This window comes from Manis pentadactyla, chromosome 9 (assembly GCF_030020395.1).
Source record: "Manis pentadactyla isolate mManPen7 chromosome 9, mManPen7.hap1, whole genome shotgun sequence".
Classification (NCBI taxonomy): domain Eukaryota; kingdom Metazoa; phylum Chordata; class Mammalia; order Pholidota; family Manidae; genus Manis; species Manis pentadactyla.
In genome coordinates, this window is record NC_080027.1 from 95,069,854 (window position 1) to 95,084,277 (window position 14,424).

General features: G+C 38.6%; 1 protein-coding gene across 3 annotated transcripts in view; it reads left to right on the forward strand.

Annotated features, from left to right (window-relative positions):
- The window catches only part of SDCCAG8 (SHH signaling and ciliogenesis regulator SDCCAG8), a 275,300-nt gene that overhangs the window by 53,475 nt on the left and 207,401 nt on the right, over positions 1 to 14,424 (forward strand). For all 3 annotated transcript variants that reach the window (XM_057507849.1, XM_057507847.1, XM_057507848.1), the window contains exon 6: positions 195 to 335. In XM_057507849.1, coding sequence (XP_057363832.1) covers positions 195 to 335 — 141 coding nt within the window. The remainder of the gene's footprint in view (positions 1 to 194; positions 336 to 14,424) is intronic.

The following is a 14,424-nucleotide window of genomic DNA, read 5'->3' on the forward strand; positions in this document are numbered from 1 at the left end:
GGAATTTGACTTTATAACACTTGTTGTGGAATATGACCCTAATAGCCTGAGCATGTGAAATTTTTCTTGATTTGTAGTTTAAAATCATCTGCTTTTTTATTCCTTTCCTCACAGAATCGGTATTCCATTGTAAAACATGCATGTTGATGTAAAAGTTAAATGTTGATTGCAATTACTGGTGCACTTCATTTCAGGGAAACATGCAGAATTCTTGGATTACAACAGGTGAAGACTCTGGGGTGGATGAAGCTGCCAAGAGACCACTTTCCCATGGCAATGCAGATACTATCAAAGCTGCATCTGCTGAGGAGGGTGATAAATGGAAGCTCGAACTAGTGCGTATTTGGGTGCTTTTCTCTTATTCATCAACTTTTTTTGTACTTTCTTATTGTGGTAAATATACATACCAAATTTAGCTTTTTTATTCTTTTCATCACAGAATTTCAATTTTAAAATCTTTTAAAATTAAAAAAATTTAAATCTAAAAAATTTAAAAATTAAAATTTTTTGAACTGAACACATTTCCTTGGGCAAGGGAAACAAATTTCCCTTTTAGCTGTTTAAAAATTTGCCAGTTAACTGTTTTAAGTTATAACTCATTTGCATTAAGTACATTCACAGTGTTGTGCAACCATCAGCATTATCCATTTCCAGTTTTTTCATCATCCCAAAAAGGCTCTATACCCATTGAACAATAACTCCTATACCCTTTTCTCTCTAATACCTAGTAACCTCCTCTTTCTGTCTCTATGAATTTGTCTACTCCAGGTACCAGACATAAGTAGAATTAAACAATATTTCTCCTTTTGTGTTCTAGCATATTTAATTTAGCATAATGTTTCTGTGTTGTAACATGTATCATAATTTCATCCCTTTTTAAATATTCATATTTCATTTTCTGTTGATGGACTTTGAGCTGTTTCTATCTTTTGGCTCTTATGAATAAGGCAGCTATGACCATCTATGCACAGGTATCTGTTTGAGTCCCTGCTTTTAATTCTTATGGGTATATACCCTGATATGGAATTATTGGATCATATGGTAATTCTTCATTCTTTTTTCTTTCTGCTTCTTAGCCTCAGTAATTTCAATTTTCCTATCTTCAAGTTCGTTGATTCTTTGTTCTGCTGTTCAAATCTGCTTGTGAATCCCTTTAGTGAATTTTTCATTTCCATTATTTTACTTTTCAGCTCCAGAATTTCTGTCTAGCTCCTTTTTATGATTTGTTTTCCTGATTTCTGTTAGTTCTTTATTCATGTTTCTCTTAACACTTCGAATATATTTAAGATAATTGTTTTAAGTTTCTGTCTAGTAAGTCTGATGTCTATGGATTCTTTTTTCTTATTTTTATTAAGGTATGATTGATATACACTCTTATGAAGGTTTCACAAGAAAAAACAATGTGGTTACTACATTTACCCATATTATCAAGACCCCACCCATACCCCAATGCAGTCACTGTCCATCAGTGTAGTAAGATGCCACAGATCCACTATGTGCCTTCTCTGTACTAAACTGTTCTCCCGTGATCCCCCACACCATGTGTACTAAACATAATACCCCTCAATCCCCTTCTCCCTCCCTCCCCACCTGCCCTCCCATACCCCTCTCTTTGGTAACCACTAGTTACTTCTTGGAGTCTCCAAGTCTGCTGCTATTCTGTTCCTTCAGTTTTGCTTCATTGTTATACTTCACAAATGAGAGAAATCATTTGGCATTTGTCTTTCTCCGCCTGGCTTATTTCACTGAGCATAATGTCCTCCAGCTCCATCCATGTTGTTGCAAATGGTAGGATTTGTTTCTTTCTTATGGCCAAATAGTATTCCATTGTGTATATATATGTACCACATCTTCTTTATCCATTCATCTACTGATGGACACTTAGGTCGCTTCCATATCTTGGCTATTGTAAAAAGTGCTGTTATAAACATAGGGGTGCATATGTCTTTTTGAATCTGAGAAATTAAATTCTTTGGGTAAATTCCAAGAAGTGGTATTCCTGAGTCAAATGGTATTTCTATTTTTAGTTTTTTGAGGAACCTCCAAATTGCTTTCCACAATAGTTGAACTAGCTTACATTCCCACTAACAGTGTAGGAGGGTTCCCCTTTCTCTGCATCCTTGTCAGCATTTGTTGTTCTTAGTCTTTTCTATGTGGGCCATCGTTACTGGTGTGAGGTGGTATCTCATTGTGGTTTTAATTTGCATTTCCCTGATGATTAGTGATGTGGAGCATCTTTTCATGTGTCTTTTGGCCATCTGAATTTCTTCTTTGGAGAACTGTCTCTTTATATCCTCTGCCCATTTGTTAATCAGGTTATTTGCTTTTTGGGTGTTGATGTGTGTAAGTTCTTTATATATTTTGAATGTTAACCCCTTGTCGGATATGTCATTTACAAATATATTCTCCCATACTGTAGGATGCCTTTTTGTTCTGTTGATGGTGTCCTTTGCTGTACAGAAACTTTGTAGTTTGATGTAGTCCCATGAGTTCATTTTTGCTTTTTTTCCCTTGCTCGAGGAGATGCATTCAGGAAGAAGTTGCTCGTGCTTATATTCAAGAGATGTTTGCCTATGTTGTCTTCTAAGGGTTTTATGGTTTCATGACTTACATTCAAGTCTTTAATCCATTTCGAGTTTACTTTTGTGTATGGGGTTAAACAATAATCCAGTTTCATTCTCTTGCATATACCTGTCCAGTTTTGCCAACACCAGCTGTTGAAGAGGCTGTCATTTCCGCATTGTATATCCATGGCTCCTTTATCGTATATTAATTGACCATATGTGGGATGTATATGGATTCTTAAGATGGTTTCTGTCATCCTGTTCCTTTGTGAGCCATGCTTTCCTGTTTCTTTGTATGCTTTGTGATTTTTGTTGTCGAGAATTGGGCATTGAACTGAACTACTGCACCATGGTAATTCTAGAAATCAGATATTCCATTTGCCCCAAGGTTTTCTATCTTTTTTATTGTTGAAGGCTTTATTGTCCTTTTGTTTGAGACCTTTCCAAACTATTTTGTAAAGACTGTTGTTTGCCTTGTGTGATCACAGGTGTCTATTTCATTAGCTCATGTTCACCTATGTTTGACAGAGATTTGCTTAAATGTCAGGAGCTCAGACACACACACACACATATGAAACAAAACAAAACAAAACAAAATAAAACAAAAAACCAGAACAACCACCTTTCTCAGTCTTGGTAGACTGACTCTGTGATGTGGCATTTCTCCACCATTTAGCTAGGTTTTCTCTGAGCCTAGAGATTAGCCCTGAGTGAAAGCGTAAAGTCTTCTGCTCAGGACTGTTCTGAGCATGTGTCTTCTCTAGGCATGCTTGTGGCTTTCTAAATTGCCCTTATACACAGCTGCTTTTGAATGTCTACATCTCCCAAAAGAGTAAAATAATTTTAAGATCAAGATCTGTGTAACAGACCTTTTTTTCCTTCCTTTCGCTTAAGTCTTCTTTGCATTAAATTTGACATAGCAGAATTGATCAACAATGATGTAAATGTAAAAATAACAACGGAAATGGAGTGTTCTGGGGGAAGGTGAAATGACTCCGCCGTTCAGCTGTCGTTATCATCTCTAGGTGTTAATTGTTATTGTTTCCTAAAGGCTCTTTCTGGCCCCAATCTCCTTCCCCTTTCTCAGTCCCTAATCTAAGCTTTATCCCTACTATTTAGGAGAGTTACTTTTCTTTAAAAAAATCTGAAAGACAAAAATTGTGTAGTTTTTTTCCAGCTGAATAATCTTTGCCAGCTGCCTACTGCCTGTTGGAAAATGCCAATCTCATGAGCTTTCTACCGTTTGCCTCAAACCACCTTTCCAGACTCACCTCTCAGTCCATCACTCTTACAAGCATTGGCCATTAGGCACACGGGCTGTTCACTACTTACTGCTGCACAAACTTACTACCCACTTCAATTTCTGTTTGAATAACTAGCTTTGTTTTTTGCAGTCATCCCCTACCTAAAATGTTTCCATTTTATCATCCTCCTACCAAAATGTTTCTAGCCCACAATTCTTAGTTCAAATGCCCCCTCACATTCTATCTGCCCTCATTACATGCATCCAGTCTTCTTTTTCCCATGTGAGAATGAATTTCTCTCTTCTGTCAGAGAATTTTGCAAAACAAAAATTTACAGCTTAATCATATATCTCCAAATGAACACCCAGATGATTGTCACCCTTGAAATGTGTAATTCTGCCATGTCCCAGAAGCCCTCTTCATACTCAGCCCCCAATCACTGCCCCTAATTCTCCGACTTAGTGGTAGCTAATCACCATCAGGATGTCCATGAAAACTGCCTAAGCAAGATCCCTAAACACTCTTGTTGGTATCTGCTGATTTTTTAAACATTATATAAATAGTGCCACATAGAATGTATTTTTCATGTCTGGCTCATTTTGTTAGACATTATATTTGTTAGATTCCTACACATTGTTGCATGTGGCAGAAGTTTGTTCACTTTATCACTGGTAGGTCTACTGTATGAATATACTACAACTCATTTATTTGTTCTGTTGATGGATATTTGTGTTGTTTCCACTTGGTCCTGTTGTGAATATGGCTGCTGTGAACCATATCTCTATTGGTGTACATTACATACATTTATGTTCAGATGTACCTTGGAGTGTGATTGTTCTTCTGAGGCTATGTTTATGTATATGTTAGGGGCAACTTTTCCAAGATGGTTTTATCAGTTTTCATTTCTACCAGCAGCATGAGTGATACCATTGCTCCATATCCTTCCAACATTGTGTTGTCAGTTTTACTGGTGGGCTTGCTGTGCTGTCTCACTGTGATTTTCATTTCATTTCTCTGACTATCCATGTGGAGTATCTTCTCATAAACTTATTGGTCATTTGATGTTCTCTTTTGTGAGGTGCTTGTTCAAATATCCTACTCATTATTTGGAATTATCTGACATTGTTTTTTGAACTTCCTTATGTATTCTGGGTAAAAGCCCTTTGTTGGTTGTATCTGTTGTATCTGGTTGTATTTTCCCAGTCTGGGGCTTACCTTCTAACTCTCTTGATAGTTTTTTTCCTTTCTTTCTTTCATAACTAGAATTTCTTAATTTTAAGGTGGTCCAATTTATCAGTTTTCCTCCTTTATTGTTAGTGTTTTTGGTGTCCTATATAAAAAGTGTCTCCCTACCCCAGGTCTACCTGGCATTTATTTTTGTATATGATGTGAAGTGTAGGGGTTCACATTTTGTTCTTTTCCCATACAGTTATATATCCCAGCACCAATTTGTTGAAAAGACAGCCCTTTGTCTGCCACCTTTATCATAAATCAGGTGTATATATATATATAGAGGTCTGGGCTCTGTGTTTTATTCCCTTGGTTTTTGTGCTACTGCTGTCCTTTCTTGATTGGTATGGCACTATGCAACATTGTTCTTTGTCCTCAAGAGCGTCCTGAATATTTCTGGCTTTTGCATTTCCAGATGCATTTTAGAATTAATTTGTCAAGTTCCAAAAAGCCATTATGGAGTTTTGATTGAGATTGTCTTTAAGCTATAGGTCAGTTGGAGGAGAACAGATATCTTTATGGTATTACATCATCTAATCCTTTAAACTTACATATCAGTCCATTTATTTAGGTCATCTTTAATTTTTGTCAATTAACTTTTTACAGTTTTGCATAAAGGTATTGTGCACTTTTTTTTTTTTTGTGAGGGCATCTCTCATATTTATTGATCAAATGGTTCTTAACAACAATAAAATTCTGTATAGGGGAGTCAATGCTCAATGCACAATCATTAATCCACCCCAAGCCTAATTTTCGTCAGTCTCCAATCTTCTGAGGCATAACAAACAAGTTCTTACATGGAGAACAAATTCTTACATAGTGAATAAGTTCTTACATGGTGAACAGTACAAGGGCAGCCATCACAGAAACCTTCGGTTTTGCTCATGCATTATGAACTATAAACAGTCAGTTCAAATATGAATAGTCATTTGATTTTTATACTTGATTTATATGTGGATACCACATTTCTCTCTTTATTATTATTATTTTTAATAAAATGCTGAAGTGGTAGGTAGATACAAGATAAAGGTAGAAAACATAGTTTAGTGTTGTAAGAGAGCAAATGTAGATGATCAAGTGTGTGCCTGTAGACTATGTGTTAATCCAAGCTAGACAAGGGCAATAAAACATCCACGTATGCAGAAGATTTCTCTCAGAACAGGGGGGGTGAGGTTCTAAGCCTCACCTCTGTTGATCCCCAATTTCTCACCTGATGACCCCCCTGTGACTGTGCCTGTCTTAGGTTGTTCCTCCCTTGAGGAATCTTACCCGTCTCTGGCTAACCAGTCATCTTCCGGGGCCATACAGGGAAATGTAAAGTTGGTAAGTGAGAGAGAAGCCTTATTGTTTGAAATGGTTAGCTTTTTATTTCTTTGCATATTTATGCCCTGTAGCTTCTATGCCCAGCATTTGTCTTGAAGTATCTTTACCACTTGGAAGAATTATGATACTCGGTAAATTTGATATGAGCCACGAATTCTATTTAAGGGTTGTAATTAGGAAGGAAGAAGAAAAGCTATAGAAGTAGCAGGTGGCAGAAAACCTGGGAAGATTGATTATTTCTTTGACATATCTTCTTGTAGAGTAACTTCAGAATGTATAGGTTTTAAGCTACTACTTAAATTGCGCACACACATTAACATAATAGGAGTATACTTACATAACCAAAGCATACCTGTAATTACCAGTGAAACCAAGAAAACCAGTTAGGCACCTTAGGCATTTGTGAAAACTTATCTATGATATGGTGGATATTGTCCAACTGAACTTGAACAGTCTGAGAGAAATCAGACAAATTAAAGCAACCCATTCCTGGGAAATGTTCACATCCCTTATGTTCTTTTAACAGTAAATAGTCTGTAGTTGTAAGATTTTGGAGCGCTACAATTTGCACTTCTCCTAATTCTTGATAGACTTCCAACAGTATAGATCCAGTCAAATTTGTTGTTTTACTGTATGCACAGGCCAGCTTAGATATCTCCTTCCTCATTCCCATGACAAGTCCAGGAACTGGTGGGATGAGTGCATCTACAGCTGTAGCAGTGCGTGGATCTTTGTTGGGGTTTTTTGATGATCATCTTCTGGCATGAGTCTTCCAGAGAGTGCTGATGTTGGAAGTTCTTTTTCATATCGTATCTTAGTTCACTTTTGGGGTAGCCCAATTAGGCTTTGATCCTCTGTATAAACACAAACAGACCCTTTGCCTACACTTTTATATGCCCTTTATACTCTTGTGTAGAACTCATTGGAGGTTACCACACAGGAACTGCCCTTTTTTTTTTGTTTTTTGGTATCACTAATCTACACTTACATGATGAATATTATGTTTACTAGGCTCTCCCCTATACCAGGTCCCCCCTATAAACCCCTTTACAATCACTGTCCATCAGCATAGCAAAATGTTGTAGAATCCCTACTTGCCTTCTCTGTGTTGTACAGCCCTCCCTTTTCTCCTCCCCCCCATGCATGCTAATCTTAATACCCCCCTACTTCTCCCCCCCCTTATCCCTCCCTACCCACCCATCCTCCCCAGTCCCTTTCCCTTTGGTACCTGTTAGTCCATTCTTGAGTTCTGTGATTCTGCTGCTGTTTTGTTCCTTCAGTTTTTCCTTTGTTCTTATATTCCACAGATAAGTGAAATCATTTGGTATTTCTCTTTCTCCGCTTGGCTTGTTTCACTGAGCATAATACCCTCCAGCTCCATCCATGTTGCTGCAAATGGTTGGATTTGCCCTTTTCTTATGGCTGAGTAGTATTCCATTGTGTATATGTACCACATCTTCTTTATCCATTCATCTATCGATGGACATTTAGGTTGCTTCCAATTCTTGGCTATTATAAATAGTGCTGCAATAAACATAGGGGTGCACTGATATTTCTCATACTTGATTGCTGCATTCTTAGGGTAAATTCCTAGGAGTGCAATTTATGGGTCAAATTGTAATCCTGTTTTGAGCATTTTGATGTACCTCCATACTGCTTTCCACAATGGTTGAACTAACTTACATTCCCACCAGCAGTGTAGGAGGGTTCCCCTTTCTCCACAGCCTCGCCAACATTTGTTGTTCTCTGTCTTTTGGATGGCAGCCATCCTTACTGGTGTGAGGTGATACCTCATTGTAGTTTTAATTTGCATTTCTCTGATAATTAGCGATGTGGAGCATCTTTTCACGTGTCTGTTGGCCATCTGTATTTCTTTTTTGGAAAACTGTCTGTTCAGTTCCTCTGCCCATTTTTTAATTGGGTTATTTGTTTTTTGTCTGTTGAGGCGTGTGAGCTCTTTATATATTCTGGACGTCAAGCCTTTATTGGATGCGTCATTTTCAAATATATTCTCCCATACTGTAGGGTTCCTTTTTGTTCTATTGATGGTGTCTTTTGCAGTACAGAAGCTTTTCAGCTTAATATAGTCCCACTTATTCATTTTTGCTGTTGTTTTCCTTGCCCGGGGAGATATGTTCAAGAAGAGGTCACTCATGTTTATGTCTAAGAGGTTTTTGCCTATGTTTTCTTCCAAGAGTTTAATGGTTTCATGACTTACATTCAGGTCTTTGATCCATTTTGAGTTTACTTTTGTATATGGGGTTAGACAATGGTCCAGTTTCATTCTCCTACATGTAGCTGTCCAGTTTTGCCAGCACCACCTGTTGAAGAGACTTGTCATTTCGCCTTTGTATGTCCATGGCTCCTTTATCAAATATTAATTGACCATATATGTCTGGGTTAATGTCTGGATTCTCCAGTCTGTTCCATTGGTCTGTGGCTCTGCTCTTGTGCCAGTACCAAATTGTCTTGATTACTATGGCTTTATAGTAGAGCTTGAAGTTGGGGAGTGAGATCCCCCCTACTTTATTCTTCTTTCTCAGGATTGCTTTGGCTATTTGGGGTCTTTGGTGCTTCCATATGAATTTTTGAATTATTTGTCCCAGTTCATTGAAGAATGTTGCTGATAGTTTCATAGGGATTGCATCAAATCTGTATATTGCTTTGGGCAGGATAGCCATTTTGATGATATTAATTCTTCCTAGCCACAAGCATGGGATGAGTTTCCATCTGTTAGTGTCCCCTTTAATTTCTCTTTAGAGTGACTTGTAGTTTTCAGAGTATAAGTCTTTCACTTCCTTGGTTAGGTTTATCTCTAGGTATTTTATTTTTTTTGATGCAATTGTGAATGGAGTTGTTTTCCTGATTTCTCTTTCTGTTGGTTCATTGTTAGTGTATAGGAAAACCACAGATTTCTGTGTGTTGATTTTTTATCCTGCAACTTTGCTGCATTCCGATGTCAGTTCTACTAGTTTTGGGGTGGAGTCTTTAGGGTTTTTTATGTACAGTATCATGTCATCTGCAAATAGTGACAGTTTAACTTCTTCTTTACCAATCTGGATTCCTTGTATTTCTTTGTTTTGTCTGATTGCGGTGGCTAGGACCTCCAGTACTATGTTAAATAACAGTGCAGAGAGTGGGCATCCCTGTCTAGTTCCCAATCTCAGAGGAAATGCTTTCAGCTTCTCGGTGTTCAGTATAATGTTGGCTGTGGGTTTATCATAGATGACCTTTATTATGTTGAGGTACTTGCCCTCTATTCCCATTTTGCTGAGAGTTTTTATCATGAATGGATGTTGAACTTTGTCAAATGCTTTTTCAGCATCTATGGAGATGATCATGTGGTTTTTGTCTTTCTTTTTGTTGATGTGGTGGATGATGTTGATGGACTTTTGAATGTTGTACCATCCTTGCATCCCTGGGATGAATCCCACTTGGTCATGGTGTATGATCCTTTTGATGTATTTTTGAATTCGGTTTGCTAATATTTTGTTGAGTATTTTTGCATCTACGTTCATCAGTGATATTGTTCTGTAGTTTTTGTTTTTTGGTGAGGTCTTTGCCTGGTTTTTGTATTAGGGTGTTGTTGGCTTCATAGAATGAGTTTGGGAGTATTCCCTCCTGTTTTATTTTTTGGAAAACTTTAAGGAGAATGGGTATTATGTCTTCTCTGTATGTCTGATAAAATTCTGAGGTAAATCCATCTGGCCTGGTGGTTTTGTTCTTGGGTAGTTTTTTGATTGCTGATTCAATTTCGTTGCTGGTAATTGGTCTGTTTAAATTTTCTGTTTCTTTCTGGGCCAGTCATGGAAGGTTGAATTTTTCTAGGAAGTTGTCCATTTCACCTAGGTTTTCCAGTTTGTTACCATATAGGTTTTCGTAGTATTCTCTAATAATTCTTTGTATTTCTGTGGGGTCCGTTGTGATTTTTCCTTTCTCGCTTCTGATTCTGTTGATGTGTGTTGACTCTCTTTTTCTCTTAGTAAGTCTGGCTAGAGGCTTATCTATGTTGTTTATTTTCTCGAAGAACCAGCTCTTGGTTTCATTGATTTTTGCTATTGTTTTATTCTTCTCAATTTTATTTATTTCTTCTCTGATCTTTATTATGTCCCTCCTTCTGCTGACCTTAGGCCTCATTTGTTCCTCTTTTTCCAATTTTGATAATTGTGACATTAGATCATTCTTTTGGGATTGTTCTTCCTTTTTTAAATATGCCTGGATTACTATATACTTTCCTCTTAAGACTGCTTTTGCTGTATCCCACAGAAGTTGGGGCTTAGTGTTGTTGTTGTCATTTGTTTCCACATATTGCTGGATCTCCATTTTGATTTGGTCACTGATCCATTGATTATTTAGGAGCGTGTTGTTAAGCCTCCATGTGTTTGTGAGCCTCTTTGCTTTCTTTGTACAGTTTATTTCTAGTTTTATGCCTTTGTGGTCTGAAAAGTTGGTTGGTAGGATTTCAATCTTTTGGAATTTTCTGAGGCTCTTTTTGTGGCCTAGTATGTGGTCTATTCTGGAGAATGTTCCATGTGCACTTGAGAAGAATGTATATCCTGTTGCTTTTGGATGTAGAGTTCTATAGATGTCTATTAGGTCCATCTGCTCTACTGTGTTGTTCAGTGCTTCCGTGTCCTTAACTTATTTTCTGCCCAGTGGATCTATCCTTTGGGGTGAGTGGTGTGTTGAAGTCTCCTAGAATGAATGCATTGCAGTCTATTTCCCCCTTTAGTTCTGTTAGTATTTCTTTCACATATTGTGGTGCTCCTGTGTTGGGTGCATATATATTTAGAATGGTTATATCCTCTTGTTGGACTGAGCCCTTTATCATTATGTAGTGTCCTTCTTTATCTCTTGTTACTTTCTTTGTTTTGAAGTCTATTTTGTCTGATATTAGTACTGCAACACCTGCTTTCTTCTCGCTGTTGTTTACTTGAAATATGTTTTTCCATCCCTTGACTTTTAGTCTGTACATGTCTTTGGGTTTGATGTGAGTTTCTTGTAAGCAGCATATAGATGGGTCTTGCTTTTTTATCCATTCTATTGCTCTATGTCTTTTGATTGGTGCATTCAGCCCATTAACATTTAGGGTGACTATTGGAAGATATGTACTTATTGCCATTGCAGGCTTTAAATTCGTGGTTACCAAAGGTTCAGGGTTAGCCTCTTTAGTATCTTACTGCCTAACTTAGCTCGCTTATTGAGCTGTTATATATACTGTCTGGAGATTCTTTTCTTCTCTCCCTTCTTATTCCTCCTCCTCGATTCTTCATATGTTGGGTGTTTTGTGCTGTGCTCTTTCTAGGAGTGCTCCCATCTAGAGCAGTTCCTGTAAGATGTTCTGTAGAGGTGGTTTGTGGGAAGCAGATTCCCTCAGCTTTTGTTTGTCTGGTAATTGTTTAATCCCACCGTCATATTTGAATAATAGTCGTGCTGGATACAGTATCCTTGGTTCAAGGCCCTTCTGTTTCATTGTATTAAATATATCATGCCTTCCTCTTGTGGCCTGTAGGGTTTCTGTCAAGAAGTCTGATGTTAGCCTGATGAGTTTTCCTTTATAGGTGACCTTTTTCTCTCTAGCTGCCTTTAAAACTCTTTCTTTGTCCTTGATCTTTGCCATTTTAATTATTATGTGTCTTGGTGTTTTCCTCCTTGGATCCTTTCTGTTGGGGGTTCTGTGTATTTCCGTGGTCTGTTTGATTATTTCCTCCCCCAGTTTGGGGAAGTTTTTAGCAATTATTTCTTCTAAGATCCTTTCCATCTCTTTTCCTCTCTCTTCTTCTTCTGGAACCCCTATAATACGGATATTGTTCCTTTTGGATTGGTCACACTGTTCTCTTAACATTGTTTCATTCCTGGAGATCCTTTTATCTCTCTCTATGTCAGCTTCTATGCGTTCATGTTCGCTGGTTTCAATTCCATCAATGGCCTCTTGCATCCTATCCATTCTGCTTATAAACCCTTCCAGAGTTTGTTTCATTTCTGCGATCTCCTTTCTGGCATCTGTGAACTCCCTCCGGACTTCATCCCATTTCTCTTGCGTATTTCTCTGCATCTCTGTCAGCATGTTTATGATTCTTATTTTGAATTCTTTGTCAGGAGGACTGGTTAGGTCTGTCTCCTTCTCTGGTGTTGGCTCTGTGATCTTTGTCTGCCTGTAGCTTTGCCTTTTCATGGTGATAGGAATAGTTTGCAGAGCTGGGATGAGTGACGGCTGAAAGAACTTCCTTTCTTGTTTGTTTGTGGCCCTTCTCTCCTGGGAGAACAGCGACCTCTAGTGGCTTGTGCTGCGCAGCTGCGCGCAGACAGGGTTTCTGCTTCCTGCCGGGCTGCTATGGAGTTTATCTCCACTGTTGCTGTGGGCGTGGCCTGGCTCGGGCAGCTACTCCAAAGTGGTGGAGTCGCATTGGAGGGGGAGCGGCCTAGAGGCTATTTATCTCCGTAAGGGGCCTCCCTGCTCCCTGCAGCCCAGGGTTTAGGGTGCCCAGAGATCCCCGGATTCCCTACCTCTGGATTAAGTGTCCCACCCTGCCCCATTAAGACTTCCAAAAAGCACCCGCCAAAACAAAACAACGACCACAAAAAAAAAAAAATTAAAAAAAAAAAAAAAGTGGCCGCTCGTTTTTCTTTATTCTCCTGCGCCAGCCTCAGGCATCTGCTCACCGGTCTTGCTTCCCTGTTTCCCTAGTATTGGGGGCCCTATCCCTTTAAGACTTCCAAGAAGCGCTAGCCAGAGCAAAACACCAAAAAAATATATATATATATGGTCGCGCACTTTTTTGGTGTCCTCCGGCACCAGGCCACCGGTGCCCGCTCACTGTTCTTGCTGCCCTGTTTCCCTAGTATTGGGGGCCCTATCCCTTTAAGACTTCCAAAAAGCGGTCGCCATATCAAAATGGCAAGAAAAAAAAAGATTGTCACTCGCTTTTCTTATGTCCTATGTCACCCAGCCTCCGGTGCCCGCTCAGTGTTCTTGCCGCCCGGTTTCCCTAGCATCCAGGGCCCCCTGGGCACCTACTGTGTCTGCGCTCTGGCCCGGATGACTGGGGCTGGGTGTTCGGCAGTCCTGTGCTCCGTCTCCCTCCTGCTCTGCCTATTCTTCTCCCTCCGGGAGCTGGGGGGAGGGGCGCTCGGCTCCCACCGGGCAGGGGCTTGTATCTTACCCCCTTTGCAATGCGCTGGGTTCTCTCAGGTGCGAATGTGGTCTGGATATTGTCCTGTGTCCTCTGGTCTTTATTCTAGGAAGGGTTGTCTTTGTTATATTTTCATAGATATATGTGGTTTTGGTAGGAGATTTCCGCTGCTCTACTCACGCCGCCATCTTGGCTCCGCCTCTATTGTGCACTTTTATGTAGAGTTATTCCTAGATTATTTTTGCTGTTATCATAAATTATATTTTATATATATATATAAAGTGTTCATTTTTCTAAGTCCTCATTGCTGGTATAGAGAAAAACACATGGTTTTCATATTTTGACTGACTCCCACTTTCTTTTGATTAGTGTTAGCATGGTATATTTTTTCCTATCCTTTTACTTTTAATATATTTGTACCTGTAGATGTAGTATGGGTTTCTTATAGACAACATATAACTGAGTTTTGCTTTTTTACTCAACCTAATACTATCTGCCTTTTAATGTGATTATTTATACACTTGGGTTTAAATCTACTGTTTTGCTATTTGACTTCTTTTTTTTCCCATCTATTATTCTGTCCCTCTTTTCCTTTTTTCCTGCCTTCCTTTGAATTTCCTGAATATTTTTATGATTCCATTTCACCTCCTTTTATCAGTCTCAAAAATCTTTAGCATCAGCATTTACCTGGTTGCTCAAGTCAGAAGCCCAGGATTATTTTTAATGTCTTTGTCCCTCGTGTACTCAGTCATAAAATTCTGTCCATTTGTATATATATATATACACTAAATTCTTTATTTCTGATTCTCACATCTTGGTTGTTCGTATTCATGTGCTTGTCTCTCACCGATATATTTGTGGTCACTCTTTATTGGTCTTCTATTTCCATACTTCAGAGTGATTTAAGATTCCAGTCAGATATAAAGTTTT